We start from the raw sequence: 16,777 nt of genomic DNA, 5'->3' as shown, positions 1-16,777 counted from the left end.
GAGGAGAAGTGCAAAGTCCTTCACCTGGGAAACAATAACCCCAGGGACCAGTAAATATAGCGGACCACCCAACTGGAAAGCAGCATGACAGAAAAGGACCTGGGATCCAGCACAGGGTCCAGTTCTGGGCTCCTTAGTACAAGAGAGTCAGAGACATACTGGAGAGAGTCCAGAGAAAGGGCACGAAGATAACTAAGGGTCTGAAGCCTTGCCCAGAGCAGGCAATGCTCAGCAGGTTGCAGCTGACATCATCCAGCCAGCGGTTGCCACAGTAACTGCACTTATGGATAGGAGTTTGCTGGTGTAATGGAACGACTGCCACCTGTCTGGGTGTTGTCTCTGTTGCACGGCAGGAAAAGGCAATGCAATTTTCTGAGGATGAGAAAATAAATACCTTTTCCTACACTACACCAAGTGGGGCTTCCCATCTGCTCCACCCTCCTGTGTGCTGCCACAGCTCTACACTTCACAGCCCTGTCCTCCCTGGCAACTGCACTGCTTCCCTAAACACTCAACCCAAGAAGAAATGCTGTGTTAGACAAGAAGAAATCAGCTGACTTAGGCACGAACCATTGCTTTTTTCAGTTTCAACAGCAGATGTTATCTGCAGCCCTACCAGACCTATTCCAGAGGGAACCAAAGCCTGAACCCCATGAGGATCACAGACCCCATATTGTCAGCAGCTAAATGGGTGTCTGACAGGCTTGGATAGGGAGCTCATCACCCCCAGGGGTACTCTCAGTCTAGTTTCCTAACAAGATCTGCTCACATGCACATTCATTACATGCTGGAGTGACCACAGCAGGGGGAAGCCACACAAAACCAAAGCCTGGCAGACCTGATGGACCCCTACAGTGCTGCTCCATCCCTGCTCAGAGCAGGAGCAGCTCCACTGATGTTTACAGGACAAAAGTCACCCCTGCCTAATGTCCTCACCTACATGATGAACCAAGGGAAGAGCTGATAAACCCTTCTGCTCCAAGTCCAGCTCTGCTTCATAGCAAAGCCCTCATCTTTTCACCAGATGAAAAGAAGCTACATGGCCACAAGACAGGGATCAGCCATCACCTCTGCTGAGCTCTGTTTTCAGCAGCAGTCACATGGAAAAAACCTACTCTGCAGGCTCACCATTTGGAATCCAAAGGTCAAACTCCAAAGTATCTTTGGAGAGGGCCCAAACTCAGGCTGCAACACTCTGACCAGCTACTGGATTTCCTGTTTCATTTCCAGTGTGCCATCCTGGGAGACTACAGCCTCCAGCATCCCATCTGCTGTCTGGGAGAACTGGAAAGAACAGAGCAGACAAGTGTTCACCCTCAAAGCACCCTAGAAAAAAGGGGGCACGTCCTGGGGATGTTCTCACTGCACAGAACTCCTCTGTACACCCACACGTAACCAACTCAGCCTGAGAAATTTGCAGCTGTACTGAGCATTTCCAGCTGCGGCCCCAAAGTCACAACAGCAGCGCTTCAAATTTCAGCCTGATACAAGAACTGAGAGCTCTGAAAAATAAACCAGGGTCTGGGTATCTCTAGATTGGTAACCCAAGTTAGCAGACACATGAGGTCTCAAACTTTTTCTACTTAGTTCTATCTAATGCAAGTGTTTTTATTTAATCTAATGCAAGTGTTGGTCAAGTACTCATTAAGGGACTAGCAGTCCTCTGGTGGCCTAATTGGATGTGGGACAGACAAAAGAGAGAAACAGGCATATACAAAGGGGACTGATTAAGATGACAGGCAGTCTTCAGAAAACCATTTGGATCTTCTTTTATTTTGGAAGGCTGTTTCCTATGTTGTTTTGGACACAAAAAAAACAAAGAAGGAAAAGGCACTCGGTACCTGGAACTATCCTAGGGACAATAAGTTGCATCCAATTCTCTCATGTGAGCTGACACCACACTACCTTACATAGAGCAGTTATTGAACGTTAAATGCTGATCTCTCAAGCGGGAGATGTGATGCTTGGTTGCCATCAACAGCAGTTAAAGGGGTCTGACAGACAAAAGGGAGGATTGGCTCCTGTATGAGGAATGGAGAAAAAGTACATTTGAGTCACTTCCAACTTTTTTTACCCAATCTGTTTTCTCCCTCTGGGCTGGGACTGCAGACAAACCCAGGACATGGCAAGCTATAGTCTGGTTAAGGTCACCCCAGGGGTACAGTGTCAGCCACCTCCCTGTCCCTTAAAGCATAGCATAGTCAAGAAGGGTTACGGTAAAACCTCACCTGGGTAATTCTCAGCCCCCTGCAAGCTCTATGCACATAACAGAGATGGCACCTCACCCCTACCCCAGCAGGGCCACACAGATCATGGGGGTGCACCTGGCTAGCAGAGGGCAGCCTTCAGGTGCAGCACAAGAGGTCACAGCTCCCCAGCAATGAATCCCCTGTGCTGTGGAACGCAAAGGCAGCTGGCAGGGCTTGCATTGCCCACTGCTCCAAGTGACCCAGCTGGACCCCACGCCCCACACCACAGCCACCTCCACCCCGGTTCTGAGCAAAGGGCAGCTCAAAGACACTATCCACCAGACTACCCAGCTGTCTTGTCTACCCAGCAGCACCCCCTTGAGTGAGGAAAGGTCCTGCCATGTCCTCACCTGTGAGGGCTCAAAGATACCTAGGGCAGTTCCCTAGGTGGTCCCTAGTGGGACCAGGATGAGTGAAAAAAAAAGAGGTAATTTCCAGCCTATGCTCACACTTTATTATATACAGAGACACAGTGAGTGTAAGAACATCAACATGGGACTTGGACAGTAAGGGATGCCCAAAGGCACTGCCTTCTGTCCCCTTGGTGCAACCAGTCAGCATAATTTATACAAATAATACAATATTTGAACAATAAATAATTTTGATAAATTAGATCAAGAAATTAAAAAAAAAAAAACGTAGAAAGACAAAGCAGCAAGGAATGGTTTTGAGGACTGTGACACATTCACAGCAGTGACAACACCATCACCATCTCACCTGCACACCAGCAGCTGGAGCACAGACCCCCATCAGCACTTTTCTCTCACTGTACTATGACAAAATCCAACTGAGAAGGGGCAACCAGGGAGAGTCATACAGTTCATTAGTGCTGTGTTGTCATGGTCTAGGAGCCCTCTGTCCTTCACAAGCCCCTTCAGAAAGGGTGCTTGAAAACAAGGTACAACTGCAGACCCACTGTGCGCAGTCACAGCTTGTCTGTTTGGCACAGGAGAAAGATCCTCAAACCAGTCTCTTCCGTCCTTCAGATGGACACTGGCACAGTTATTAACTGGGTCAGGGCAGGGCGATAGTGGGGGAAACATCTCTAAGGAACAGGAGAGAGATGAGGCAATGCTCTCTTTCACTTGTGGGAGGCAGAGATGCTCTCATTCATGATTCCAGAGCTCTGGCACACTCCTTCCACATGCCCTGGCACTGATAGACACCAGGTGGGTGACAATGCCAGCCAATCCCCTGGCAAGGAGGGGGTTACCACAAGGACTGCAGGGTTGCAGCTCAGAAGAGTTACAAGTTGAAGGACAGCAGTAAAAGGCCACCACTGGTTATCCAAGGGGAAAATAATACTAAAACAGCCAGTCCTGAACCTCTGCAGGGGGAGAGGCCACACAGACACTGATTTGACCCCCCCCACCCAGCCTCAAATCCTCCAGCTCTCTCCCAAAGATGATGGCAGCTGGCAATAAGGGAGACAAGGATTCTGTCCACCCTGGATAGCTCTCAGCAGAGACAACTTGAAACCTGTCCCCTCCTGCCAATCCCCTTCCCATTTTGCCCCCGAAGAAGGATGTTGGCATGTGAAGAAACCAGGAATTGAGGGCATAGGGCAGTGAGAGAGAAATGGGAACAGATGGAGACTGGGATGGGGAACCTGACCCCTCTGCCCTCACATGTACAAACTGTTACTCATCCAGGCCTGGTATCAAGTCTGCAATACTGTCCACATAGTAATTGGGCACCAGATCCTTGGCAGCAGCGCTGTCGCTGGCCATGTAGGCCTGCGCCTCTTCCAGGCGGGAAACGCCTGTCAGGGTGAGAATGGTGGCAAGGCCGCAGTTCTTGCCGAAGAGGATGTCTGTCTCCAGACGGTCTCCCACCATGAGGGTGCGGGACGGGTCGACACCGAAACGCTCCACGATGCAATCAAACATGTACGTGTTGGGCTTCCCCACCACCAGCGCCTTGCGGCCCGAAGCCGTTTCCACCGCGGCTGTGAGGCTGCCAGTCCCTGCAGGGAGGGAAGGAGGAGGAACAGAAGTAGCCGCGGGAAGCTCAGCACCTCGGGTCCCGCCACCGGACAGGCAAGCGGGATGCTGGCAGCACCGCTTCGGGAGCCGGCAGGGACGTGCCAGGGCATCCCTGCTCGTCCTGCCGCTCAGGGAGCCGCCTCGCCCGCACCTGGGACAGCGAACCCCACCCGAGGCCACCCCCGCCACCAGCCCCTTCCCCCCGGGGCGGCGCGGGACGGGGCGCGGGCTCACCGGGGGTGCGCTGGCCGTCGCTGAGCGGGTGCCAGGGGTCGGGGTCGGTGGCCACCAGCAGGCACTGCGGGTCGCGCAGGTAGCCGCAGGCCTGCGCCAGCTTGGCGAAGGTGAACTGGTCGTCGTAGCCCACCAGGACGGCGCGCACCGGCTCGCCGGGCGCCGGCTCGCCCTCGCCCGCCAGGCGCAGCCCGGCGTCGCGCACCTCGCCGCGCAGCCCCTCGCCGCCCAGCACGAAGACGCGGCCGGGCCCGCTCCCGTTCCCGCCGCCGCCGAGGAGGCGCTGGCGGAGGAAGAGAGCGGAGCAGAGCGCGGAGCTGAAGACGTGCTCGGCGCGCACGCCGCGGAAGCCGAGACGGCTGAAGCGCCGCTCCAGCTCGGCCACCGAGCGGCGGCTGTTATTGCTGACGAAAAGGGCGGCCTTGCCGCTGCGCCGCAGCCGCTCCAGCAGCTCGGGGGCGCCGGGCACGGCGCGCTCGCCCGCCCACAGGACGCCGTCGCAGTCGAAGAGCAGCCCCTGCGCCGGGCCCAGCACCTCCCGCAGCCCCGCGCCGCTCAGCCGCCGGCAGCTCGCCATGCTGCCGCCGCCGCCGCCGCCGCCGCAGCCCGCCGACCGCCCCGCCCCGCCCCGCCGGGCAGCCAATCGCCGCCCCCCGCCGCGCCCCGCCCCGCCGCGCAACCAATCACCGCCCCCCGCCTCCCCGCCGCCACCAATGGGAGACTCTGACGCTCCCAGGGGTAGGGCCAGGGCGAGGGCCGGCCCCCAGAGGGAGCGCGGCGGGGAGGGGGCGGGAACAGGCCCAGGCGCGCTGCCCATTGGCTGGAACCACCGTGCCCGGCCCGCGCCCCCCGCCGTGCCCGCGCAGCCGCGCAGCGCCCCCTGCCGGCCGGCGCGGCCTGTGGCAGCGCGGGCGCCATTACGGCCCGGTCCCGCGTTCCAGCCGGCTGTGGGCGCCGGCCGCGCTGCCGCCTCCTTTCCTCCCCCCGGGCTGCACCTCCAGCACTTCAGACTGCCAAGTGTGCCCTGCTCACACCGGCCTGCGACTTTGACACCAGCTTCTTAAATATTGGCAAAATATCACAGAACCACTCACGCTGGAAAAGCCTTCTGACATCACCGGGTCCAGCCTGAGACCGAACACCACCATGTCAACCAGACCATGGCAGTAAGTGCCACATCCAGTCTTTCCTTAAACACCTCCAGGGACGGTGGCCCCACCACCTCCATGGGCAGCCCACTCCAATGTCTAATCACTTTCTGTGAAAAAATTCCTCCGACTGTCCCACCTAAACCTCCCCTGGTGCAGCTTAAGACTGTCTGCCTGTTACCTGGGAGAAGAGGTCGGTCTCCACCTGGCTGCACCCTCCTTTCAGGGAGTTGTAGGGAGTGATCAGGTCACTCCTGAGCCTCCTTTTCTACAGACCAAACAACTGAGCTCCCTCAGCCACTCCTAATAGATCATGCACTCCAAATAGCTATATCTATATATATATCTGTATATATATATCTATATATCTGTATGTATCTATATCTATATATCTACCTATATATATATATGTATCTGTATTTATATATATCCATCTGTGTGTTCCTGAGGCAATGCATTTTAAGGGAAAATGGGACTGGGATCATGGCTGAGCATCCACAGATGCCCCCATGGGGCCAAGCTGCCCACAATGGCCCAAGAGTTGCAAGCAGTGGCTGGGCCTGCAGTGGGGGATCTAGGCAGGGACCTGGGCCCTCACTGGTGGCTGGGCTCCAGCAGGGACGTGGTGGTGTGGGGAGGTGGAGACAGGAGAGCGAGAGAAGGTAAGCAAAGCGTGCCAGGTGGTGTGAGCCAAGGGAAAAAGGAGGAGGAGGACTAAGAGATGCTGTCCCTGAGGCCTGCATTTCCACAGCACCTGCTGGGTCCCAGAGTGGTGCTGGATCCAATCTCCCTGACCTGTGATTCCCCCATACCCCTCACCCTGTTCAGTTCTCTGTGGGCTGTCCTTCTGGGGCCGATGTGGGCAGGGGGCTTCCTCCTGCTGGCAGTGGCTGCCCCTCCTCTGTGGTTCCTGGCACACAGTCCATGGCAGCCACTGTGTCAGCCTCACCAGTGGAAGGCTTGGGGGATGGTGGGGCATCTCGGCTGTGGCGGGGTGCTGGCTGTGGAGGGAGCGGCGGTGGGATGCAGGGGGCTCGGCTGGGCGTCCGACGTGGCAGGGCTTTGGGGCTGGCTGCCTGGGCAGGAGCTGTGCTCCGAGGCTGCGTCACAGGCGGTGGTGGCATTGTGGGTCGGGCCGGAGCTGGGCGTTTGCCTGAAAAGAAAGCTGGGCTGGGATCTCTTCAAAGAGCAGAGGGGGCTGCAGACGGGGGGTTGGACAAATTGCCCCTTGCCCAACTCCTGTCCTGAAGACACAAGTGCACACCAGCTTTTCTGGGGGGCTTTTCCCTCTTCCTTTCACACAGGGCCATGAGCTTTGACACTTTTTTACCGGAGGTGTTCAACCCAGCACTGGAGGACATACTGTGTCCCACCATCCCACGGTCCCATCTTGGCTGGATCCTAGCCATGCTGCCCCAGTCAGAGGCCTTTCCCCTTACTTGGTGACAAGGACATCCCCCGTGCCCACTTGCATGGAGAACAGCAGGATGATGACAACCACAGGAGGTGGCACTGGGGGGTGTAATTTCCCAGGCATCAGGGGCACCCTAACCTTTGTGGGTGGTGGTGTCAGTCATCGTCAGAGCTGGTGGCCCTGCAGCTTCAGGAGGTGACCTGGGCAGTGCTGGGGATGCCGGCTGGGACTTGGCCTCAGGGTCCCTGGAGGTGCTGCACAGAGAACAGGGCAAGTCAGGCTTTGGTTGGGCATGGTGATCCTGGCTGTGAGGCACCTGTGAGGGTACAGCCCTGACGTGGGGTGGGAGGGAGGGAGGACACAGGGAGAGCTGGGACAGCCAGAGCCTCTAGCTCCCATCAGACTTACGCCTCTCCATCCAAAAGGGTGGGGGTGCTGGCTGGAGGGGTCGCAGGAGTTGGCTCTTCCACTGGGGCAGCCTTGCAAAGTCCGGTGTTGGTGGGTGGCATGAACATGCCTGAGACATTGAAATCTAACTCTGGGTGAAGAAAAAGGAGGAGATCCTGTGAGGAAGCACTTGCCACCCAGAGCAATGATCCCACAGCAGGGAGCCAGAGCAGTCTCCCACTTCTCCCCTCCTGGAGATGGAAAAATGTTCCTTTCCCTTCCTCTCCCTGTCAGTTTCTGCTGCAGCCCACCAAGTGATGCCCTGGCCTTACCTCCAGGGAAGAGAGTGTCCACATTCTGGATGAGGGCTTCTACCACAGCCTGGATGGAGGAGACTGAGGCCAAGTCCAGTTGCATGGGATCTCTGAGAGACAGGGAGAGGCATCAGAAGAAGGGTTTGGGGGAATTAACTCTAAATGGGTTTTTGTGTTCACTCTGCAGGGGTCAGGGTCTGAAGGGAAGGCAGCCCAGCCAAGGGCCATGGCAGTGTGCGTGATGGGCCATTTTCCATGTCCTGGGAACCCTGGTTTGATGTTGGAGGCCAGTGGTGTTGAAAGCCATCCATGTCACAAAACATATTTTGGGTTTCAGCCCCTTCCTCTACTACTTTGCAGAGTAGCTAAGAGGACATGTGCTTGGTGAGGGGACGTGAAACCTGGGGAGCATGAGAACAAGGGACAGGACTTGAGGATGGAAGATTTCTAAGTGTTCTAGACCAGTCTGAAGGCTGCTGGATCAGCCTTTGCCATGGCATTTGCCTCCAAGGCACCCCAGCTGGGGCTAGGGAGATGCCTCCCACCCCTTCAAACCAGACCTTACCCTGTGCTCTGCTGTGACCACAGCAGGTTTGGGCCCAGCACAATGGCAATGTTGCTGGGGGTCATTTTATTCACTTCCTGGTGTTCAGCCAGCTTGGCTAAAAACTTGATCAGATACCTGTGGGGTGAAAAGAGGGTAAGGGTTTAGGAGGTAGGGATTTGAGGAGGGAATGGCTACCCCGGTGATTGCTTGGGGCTGAAGAAGCCTTGTTCAGACAAAACACCTCAGATTGTTGTAGCTGTCCTGGGGCAGGCGGCTGCAGGTGTCTCTCAGGCTCTGTACGCGGCTGTCAGTGTCCTTTAAGCTGTAAGACAGAAGGAAGAACAGATAGCTCAGCCTGTTCCTTGTGGCAGAGAGGGACACAGTGGACAAGGACAAAGGCCAGTGTTGACTGCCCTGTGCAGGCCATAGCCCTGGAGATGGAAATGTCCAGCTTTACTGGGCAGTGAAGGCAGGCATCCACAGAGGCACTGTGCTCATATCTCCCCAAATGAGACAGAGCACCCCTGCTCCAAGTGCCAGGAAGGATGGAGGGGGTTGACTGGGGGCTTTTTGAGACCCGCCAGTGATTTCCTCCCCAGTGCCTGGACCCACCTGGCCACTTTGACCCATTCGTCATAGAGTTCGAAGGTCATCAAAGGCTGGGGCAGCTCCCGCAGGTAGGATTTCAGTGCACCTGGGAGGAGAGGGGGAGCAGTGGAGCTGATGGCAGCTGAGGGATGGATGGCTGGGACTGCCTGATCATGTCCCCCCACCCTGCCTTGTTGGCACTCACCAGCCACAGCATGGGGGTCAGAGTAAAACTCCTCCAGGGCATTGGAGCCGCTGGCCAAGCTGTTCTTCAGCTTCCTCAGCACTGAGGCACCCGCTGCCAGCCGGAAGAGCCCCTGGGGATGGGATGAAGAGGGAAGGGATGCATTTTGAGTTTGGGAGGAGTGCATCTGGGGGGAGAAAGTGATGAGGGGGTCTGGAGCACTCTCTACCTCCTCCTTCATGCCAGAAGCCAACAGCATCATGACACAGGCTTCGATGGGAAGCGCAATCTCCCGGCCTAAGCTCTTGAGGTGTGTCTCTAGGGACACTCCATAGTACCCCGCCACTGGGGTGTCTGTTGTGAAGGAAGGCTCTGGTAGAGGGAGGAAAATGTCAAGAGGGATGGGGGACACTGGGACCATCCAGCATTTGGCCATGGCAACATCCTGCTCCAAGCTGAACTTGGCTGGCTACAGGCAGAGGCAGAGGCAGGACAGGCAGCATCCCCAGCCCATGTCAAGCTGCAGTCCCCAACCTACCAGCCCAGCATGGTAGGCAGCAGCAGGTGTAGGGACGGAAAATGAGCCTTTTCCAGCTTTGCTGGCCACACTTGTATCCCCCAGGCTCAGCTGCAGTCCTTGCCAGGCTGCATGGAGTACCTGTCTGTCTGTGGCTTTCCCTCAGCTCTGCAAGAGCTGAGTCCAGAGATTCCAGTGACTGCCGGTGGTACTGGGATTGGATTTCCAATAGCTGCCAGACAGGGGACAGGCAAACAGCATTCAGTTAGCACCAGCCTTTCTCAGAGAGGTGCCCGTTCCCAGGACATGGCACCCATATGAGGACAGGGCAAAGAGGGAGCTGCAAGGGGAGCCCACCTGGGGTCCCTGGGACTGTGTCTGTAGTAAGGGGTAGAGGGCAAATTGGAGAGGGCTATCATCAGGACAAGCTGCTTGTTTGCACTTGGTGTTAGTGGTGGCATTCACCTGCAGTGTCTGGAGCAAGGCCACCTATAGGCACCTGCTGATGCCTTGATGTGTCCCCTGCCCTGCTTGGGGTCACTTGGGGTGGATGGGGACAAGGCTGGGCTCAGACATGTTTCAGTCTATGTTCACACACTGGGGAGAAGTGAGACAGAGGACTTACTTTGATGAAGTAGCTGGCATAGATGTCCTCTTTGGTGGAGAAGTGGTAGAGGTCAGCCATGTACTCATCCTGGGAAGGGAGACACAAAGAAGAGCAATCTTCCATCCCTTCCCTGCACCCAAGGAAGAGGAGACACTTTCATGAAGCCCTTTCATCTGGTCTGTGAGTGGTCTAGACAGGGTCTCTGGGTGCAATGGGGCTTCCTCCTTGCTTCCATTAGTTTGGGTAGTGGCAGTAACCTGCCCCATGATCAAGGTCCTGGCACAAGTGTCTCAGGAACGAAAGGTCTCTGCACCTTCAGCTCCAGTGAGATCACGAGCTCTGCCAGACGAGGTGCTGGGCTTTTCAGAGAAATAGGGCAGAAGTGGAGAAAGCTGATGTGAAACTTCTCTGCCACACACAACAGATCTTAGCTCAGCTGTTTCCCAGCCTGAGGGGATCCCATATGCTCCCTGATTTAGCCCCTGGAGCCTCCTCTCTGCAGCAGCTTGTGCTTTGAACTCCTTTACTCTTTTTCTTCCCAGGGCTTGGGCCATCTCCCTATTCCTGCTTGAGGGGCCCATTTGCTTTCAGAGGGCAGGACATGCTCTCTGGCTGCAATCCATCTCAGTGTGGGGTCACCTAGGAAAAGACTGGTGGAGGGGAGCAGGTCTGCAGCCCTGGAGCTGATCCATAGAGGAGAGCAAGGGACCATCTCACCTTGCACTGCTCCACCTTCCTCTTCACCTCCTCCTCTTCTTCCTTTAAGATCTCCAGTTTGTTGGCAGCAGAGGATGCCCCTGGGCCAGCACCAGCTCCAGTGCTGTTACTGGAACTCTTGGCAGCTTGGTTCAGCCTTTGGGGAGGCACAAAAGAGGTATATTTATGGTCTCAGTGCCAGGATTGCTGGGAAGAACAAGTGTGCAGACTTCCAGAGAAATCTGGCATGGCAAGGGCTACCACTGGCAGGAGTTGGAATGAGGTGATCTCAGTGTACCAAGCAGCACTGGGACACTTTGCTGCCTTTAGCAGCAGAACTGCCCTCTCTGGTGCTAGGGAATCAGCATCTGAGCCCAGAGCAAGATGCATCTACAGAGAGGAGCTAGCTGGGTCCTCCTGAAGAGGAAATTGACTCCCCAAGGCAATTATCTTCCTCTCTCCCCCAACCTGTCTGGGGGCTGTGCTCTGTATGTCCTGGTCCCCCCAGAGCTGCAGTGTGCCCCATACCGGCTCTTGATTGTGTTCCAGTCAGAAATCAACTTCTGGAGGGTCTTCTTGCGCTTCAGGATGGTGGGGAGCTCCTCCTGGGGGAGAGAGGGACAGAGTGAGGCCTGGGGACACAGAAAGGAGTGGTGAGATTGGAGAGTGAAGTCAGTAGAGCAGCCAGGACTACCTCACTGAGCTTGTTGAGTGGCTGCAGGACGTAGTGCTCCAGGGCAATCTCAAACTCAGCGACAATTTTGGCCAGTGAGCTCTGTATGCAGCACCCCATCTCCAGGGCTTTCCTGCATGGGACAGAGGTGAAATTATTGCAGGCTGGAGCCATGCCCTTCTCTGACCTGACATCCACATTGTACCTGTACCCACATGGGACCCTGAGCCAGCCCCTGGCCCTACTCTGCAATGGGAGGCTGAAGGTGCTGGCTGTCCCTTCTCCCAGTGCAACACCAGTGTTTGCTCTGGGGACATGGTTTGAGCCATGGCAGCCCCTGAGCCAAACAGTGTCACTACCAGGACCTGGCATCTTTTGGGGTCACTCTGGAACTTTCTCCCACCAGTACTTACCCAAGGCTGGACTCTGTGTCTAATTCCTTGAAGCTCTCAGCCATCGCCATGGACAGAGCCATCAAAGGCAGCTTCTTCTGCACACAGCCAAGGATTTGAGAGAGAAGTGATGACACCACTGTGCCTGCCCACACTGTGGTGTTCCTCACCACAGAGCACCATGGGTGTCAGGGTTCATGGGGGTTTGGGAAGGAACATTGACAACAAGGGCTTTGGCAGGTTATTCAATGCAAAGACACTCTCACAGGAGTAACCCAAATTAGTGATGGTTGAGAGGGATCCCCCGCTCTGCTTGTCCCAGGCACATGCTGGAGGCTGCTGCTGATAATGGGACCTGGGCTTGGCATAGCTTTGGGCCACCCTTCAGCAAAGCAGGCAAAGCAGGGGCCTGGCATCTCGGTTGCTGGCAAGGGACAGAGCTGGGGTGAGCACAGGCTGCGGTGGGAAGATTTTTCTCACCACTCGCTTGTCCATCTCGGAGCCACATTGTCCCTGCAGGCAGGCTTGGAGCCTCTTGGACACACTGTGAGCTGCTCGCTTGGCCGGCTCAATCCTCTGCTCAATCTGGGGGCAGAAGAGTGGGGGCTGGGGAAACCATTTTGTCAACCGTGGGCACCTCAAGGCCATTTCTCCACTACCCAGCTCTGGGTGAGGATGGCTGCTGTGTTGGTTTTGCATGGGCTGGTGTTTGGTAGCAGGGGGGGCCACAGAGGTGGCTTCTGTGAGAAGCTGCCAGAAGCTTCCACCATGTCTGGCAGAGCCAATCCCTGACGGCTCTGAAGATGGACTTACTGCTGGCCAAGCCTGGGCCAATTAGAGATAGTGGTAATGCCTCTGTGAAAACATATTTAAGAAGAAAATCAAAACCAAGTGAGAACACAGTTTTTTTCTAGCCAAAGAAGAGGAGGAGGTGAGAACATGTGAGGGAAACCACATGGACACACCAAAGTCAGTGGAGAAGGAGGGGCAGGAGGTGCTCCAGGAACCAGAGCTGAGGTTCCTCTGCAGGCTGTGGTGATGATCATGGTGAAGCAGCTGTGCCCTGCAGCCCATGGGGATCCACAGGGGATACAGAGATGCACCAGCAGCCTGTGGGGGAGGTGCTCACTCTGGAGTGAGTGGATGCCTGGAGGAGGCTGTGATCCAGTGGGAGACACAGTGAAGAGAGAGCCCTGCTTCCAGGCTGCTCCAGCCTGTACTTGGAGGGCTGCACCCCATGGAAGAGTGATCCATGCTGCAGCAGTTTTGGGAGGACTGTTGCCTGTGGCAAGGACTCATGTTGCAGCAGTTTTGGGAGGACTGCTGCTTGTGAGATTTGGAGCCATGCTGGAGAAGTTCAGAGAGAATTGTCTCCTGTGGGAGGGACACCACAGTGCAGCAGAGCAGCGGAAGGACTCCTCTCCCTGTGTAGCGGAAGATCTCGGGTGATGAACTAACCAAAACCCCCACGCCCTGCCCCCTGTGTTGTTGGTGGGAAGGATGGAAGGTTTGGGGGAAGAAAAGATGTTTTTAAGGGCTTATTTTACTTATTATCCTCCTCTGATTTTGTTAGTAATAAATTCACTTTGTACCTCTAAGTTGAGATTGTTTTGCTCTTGGAATGTTTTCTCCTGGTCCTTAACTCATAAAGCCTTCATTAAATTTCTCTCTCCTCTGCCCAGCTGTGACAGGGGAGGGTGAGTGAGCAACTTTTGTGGGTGCCTGGCATTTGCCCAGCACCAAACCACAACACCTGCCCAGCATCCTGCCACAGCCCGGAGCATCTGGTCCAGTGAAAAGGGGGCACAAATGGTGAGGATTCGTGCCTCTGTGAGCAGCTGGGAAAGCCCTTCCTGATAGCAGGAGCCTGCCAATCCCTTAACACCGTGGTCCTGAAATCACCCTCTGGCACGTGGGCAGATCCCAGCCCCATGACTTGGACATGCTGGCAGGGCGAATGGCAGGCAGCAGCGGGACAGGTTCCCACGCCCAGGCACAAGCAGACACACGCCTGCCAGCCCAGCCCACACCTCACCTGCAGCAAATCTTCTGACAGGAGCTCAGTTGCTTCTTGGGCTCTGCAGAGGAAGGAGAAGGAACCATCAGCAAATGGGGATGGCCTCCACCACGCTCCCTTGGGAAGGCAGATCCTAATGCATCGTACCCGCCTCTCTTTGGGTTCCTGGGAGCAGGAGACACAGGCTATATCCTGGACTGTCAGATACAAGGCTATGGGTAGAATGAGCCTGGGAAGACAAGAACAGCAGGAGCCGTGCAAATGAGCCAGCTTTGCTGGCTGGTGGACACCCCATCAGACAGGGCTTCCAGTTCAGTGCACCTCAGTCAAAAAGTCCAGATGTGACTTGTGTTTTTGGAGTCAGAGTGCTCAGCAGGGCCACAACAGGAGCAGGATGTTTACTGCCCCTGACTACCCATCTCTACCCTGAAGGTGAATCCAGGACAGTGATGTTTCAGTCTGGTGCACATCTTTGCAGGCCTAGGTACTCTTTGGGGCCACTGGTTCAGGAGAAAGGGTGTCCTTGTGGTCAAACTGGGGTCCAAGACCAACAGCAGCCCCTCCAGAAATGCCTACACAAACCCAGCTTTCTGTGGTTCTGCTCAAAGCCAAATTCAAAACCAGCCACCATGACCCTAAAACCTCTGCGATGCCTCCCACAGAGGAAGCTTTGCTTCACAGCCTGCTACCATTGCTATGTCCCAAGAACCCAATTTGATTTCCATCTGCTGCTGCTTTTTCCTCAGTTCATGTTTCTCTCTTTTCACTGCCTGCCAAAACCAATGTGGGATGAGGATGTGGAGCTGCAGGAAATGTGGGTGGTTTGGTTGAAGGCAAGCAAGATCACGTGAGGTCATGGTCCCTAGAGGAGAGGCTCTGCAGCAGGTGAAGAGCTTGCTTCACAAGCTGCTTGAGACTTGCTTGCCTGGCATTAACCAAAAGGGAGGTGCATCTGTCATGGAGATGAGAAATCTTGAGGGAAGGGGTGTGGGAACAGGCATCATGCTCCCTTCCAGGGAATGCAAGGAGAGCAAGAGGCCGCCAGCATATAGGAATTGCTTCCCTGTGGTTGATTTGCTGGGCAGGCTGAAGGAGCTCAGTGGTTCAGGGGACACGCTCGGTCCCACTTAGCCACCCAGTGCTGGGAACCTGCAGAGGTGGCAGTAGGAAAAGGAGTGAGGGGACTGAGCAGGGAGAGCCCAGCCCTGTAATTTCAGTTCTGGGTTTTGCAAGGGAAGAGCTTTGGAAAGCTGAGGAGAAAAAGAAGGAAATGGCAGAGGTAGGACAGGGACAGAGGGTTTTGTGTGAAGCTGTAAGTCCTCCATGGGTCCGTCTGAGGACTCCTGGTCCTCTCCTCAAAGGGCATTCTGGGCTGCTCATGCTGCTGGGCTGGCTAGAGCTATGCAGGCCATTTGGTTCCTGTGGGGCACCCCAGATTCTGCAGGGAGGGCTTGTCCCAGCCTGATCACCTTCCTGGTCATTGCACAGCCAGGGGCATGTGGCTGGAAGGTCCCTCCCCATTGCCCCACTGCCCCGCATCCTGGCAAAGCCAAGCTTGGGAAAGCCCTGTTTCCTGATGAATGCAGTACCTGCGGGCCCTGGGAGAGGTAACTGGGCTTGAGGATCATTTACTGCTGAGCAGCACCAATACAGCCTTCCCAAAGCTCCTCAGCTTTTGCTGAAGATGCTCTAAAGTTTCCTCCCCCTTTTCCCAGGGCACCAGCACTGGGATATCAGTCCAGCCCCAGCACAAGACCCCAGGACCCACATCCCACTCCCTCCAGTACAGGTAGTGGAGAAGTCCTTACCTAATGGTGATGTTGGGATGGGACAGCTGCTGGCGCATTCGATTAAACTGTCTTTTCATCATCTTGAGAGTCGGGAGGAGACCACAAAAGCTGCTCTGCTGGCTGTACCCACTCAGCTCCCCTCGGTAATGCTTGGCATTGGATGCTTGCAGCCCTTCTTCTCCCCGGAGCCACTTCGCTTTTCCCAAAGGAGCTCTCCCTCCTTACTCCTCTTCCTCGTTCCCTCTTGTTCAGTTTCCCCAGCTGGTCCCCTCCCTAGTTCCCCCCCATGGGATGCCCTCCCTGCCTGCTTTCTTTTCCCCTCCCTTCTCTCGATCCCTCTCCTTTTCTGAGCTTCCTTCCTCCTCCGTCCGCCCCTATGCCGCAGATCAGGTAAGAACAGTTCAGAGCTCCTGCTCCGTTCTGAGTTCCCGTCACCACCCCACGAGTAAAAATAACTTCAGCCCAGCCTTAAAGGGGAAATTTTATTACAGCATACACATAACAAGGCAGGACAAGCACATGCCGCTGCCGAGCCCGAGTGAAGGGCCCACGCTCTTTCTGTCTCAGCTGGGGTGGTTCCCCTTCCGTCCCGTGCCCACCGTCAGCTGCGCTGCGGGGCAGCCCGTACTGGTGCCAGCTGGCTGTGCAGCTCACACAGGGCACCTGATGTAACACCCTGCCCTACCTGGTCACCCAACTCTGCCAACACTCCTCAGGCACCTCTCCATGCTCACAGCTGCAGCTCCACCTTCTTCCCCAGCGACACACTCCCTTCTTGTGACAAAAGCAGCAAAGCACAAGCAGGAAAGCTACTCCTGTACCGTCCCTGCGCCCCTCAGCCTGCTTTCCCTCCCTGCCGTAGCTGACTCTCCGGAACCACCACAAAACTGAGGCCGGGGGCTGTTGCCTTGTGCACTGGGGAGGTCCCTCCCCCCCGCTCGCAGAGTTCCTCCGAGCAGGGGCAGCAGCACCCGCTGTTGCACGGGGACCGCAAACTCCCGGTTCTCAGGCTCGGCTGTTGCCTGCACTCTGCTT

General features: G+C 55.9%; 2 protein-coding genes across 2 annotated transcripts; both read right to left on the bottom strand.

Annotated features, from left to right (window-relative positions):
* Positions 1-2,680: 2,680 nt before the first annotated feature.
* On the bottom strand, positions 2,681-5,095 carry LOC131592412 (chronophin-like). The gene is made up of 2 exons (XM_058863906.1): positions 4,469-5,095; positions 2,681-4,215 (listed from the first exon to the last, which is right to left on the bottom strand). The coding sequence occupies exons 1-2, from the start codon at positions 5,043-5,045 to the stop codon at positions 3,890-3,892; spliced, it is 903 nt and encodes a 300-aa protein (XP_058719889.1). The 5' UTR covers positions 5,046-5,095; the 3' UTR covers positions 2,681-3,889.
* Positions 5,096-6,014: 919 nt separating this feature from the next.
* On the bottom strand, positions 6,015-16,353 carry LOC131592417 (SH3 domain-binding protein 1-like). Its single transcript, XM_058863911.1, has 18 exons — positions 15,761-16,353; positions 13,971-14,013; positions 12,416-12,520; positions 11,957-12,033; positions 11,565-11,676; positions 11,399-11,475; positions 10,892-11,027; positions 10,193-10,261; positions 9,709-9,799; positions 9,280-9,422; positions 9,072-9,183; positions 8,891-8,972; positions 8,520-8,600; positions 8,297-8,413; positions 7,750-7,841; positions 7,439-7,568; positions 7,169-7,284; positions 6,015-6,769 (listed from the first exon to the last, which is right to left on the bottom strand). The coding sequence occupies exons 1-18, from the start codon at positions 15,820-15,822 to the stop codon at positions 6,441-6,443; spliced, it is 1,974 nt and encodes a 657-aa protein (XP_058719894.1). The 5' UTR covers positions 15,823-16,353; the 3' UTR covers positions 6,015-6,440.
* Between the last annotated feature and the right edge of the window lie 424 nt (positions 16,354-16,777).

Source organism: Poecile atricapillus, chromosome W (assembly GCF_030490865.1).
Source record: "Poecile atricapillus isolate bPoeAtr1 chromosome W, bPoeAtr1.hap1, whole genome shotgun sequence".
Classification (NCBI taxonomy): domain Eukaryota; kingdom Metazoa; phylum Chordata; class Aves; order Passeriformes; family Paridae; genus Poecile; species Poecile atricapillus.
The sequence above is the reverse complement of the archived record's forward strand: the minus strand, read 5'-3'. Positions and strand labels throughout refer to the sequence as shown.

Coding starts and splice junctions, on each gene's coding strand:
- LOC131592417 (XM_058863911.1), bottom strand. CDS start 15,822: ATGATGAAAAGACAGTTTAATCGAATGCGCCAGCAGCTGTCCCATCCC. Junction 12,034..12,415: donor CCGAGATGGACAAGCGAGTG/GTGAGAAAAATC, acceptor GGCTGTGTGCAG/AAGAAGCTGCCTTTGATGGC. Junction 10,262..10,891: donor GGAAGGTGGAGCAGTGCAAG/GTGAGATGGTCC, acceptor CTCCCTTCCCAG/GATGAGTACATGGCTGACCT.
- LOC131592412 (XM_058863906.1), bottom strand. CDS start 5,045: ATGGCGAGCTGCCGGCGGCTGAGCGGCGCGGGGCTGCGGGAGGTGCTG. Junction 4,216..4,468: donor CGACGGCCAGCGCACCCCCG/GTGAGCCCGCGC, acceptor CCCTCCCTGCAG/GGACTGGCAGCCTCACAGCC.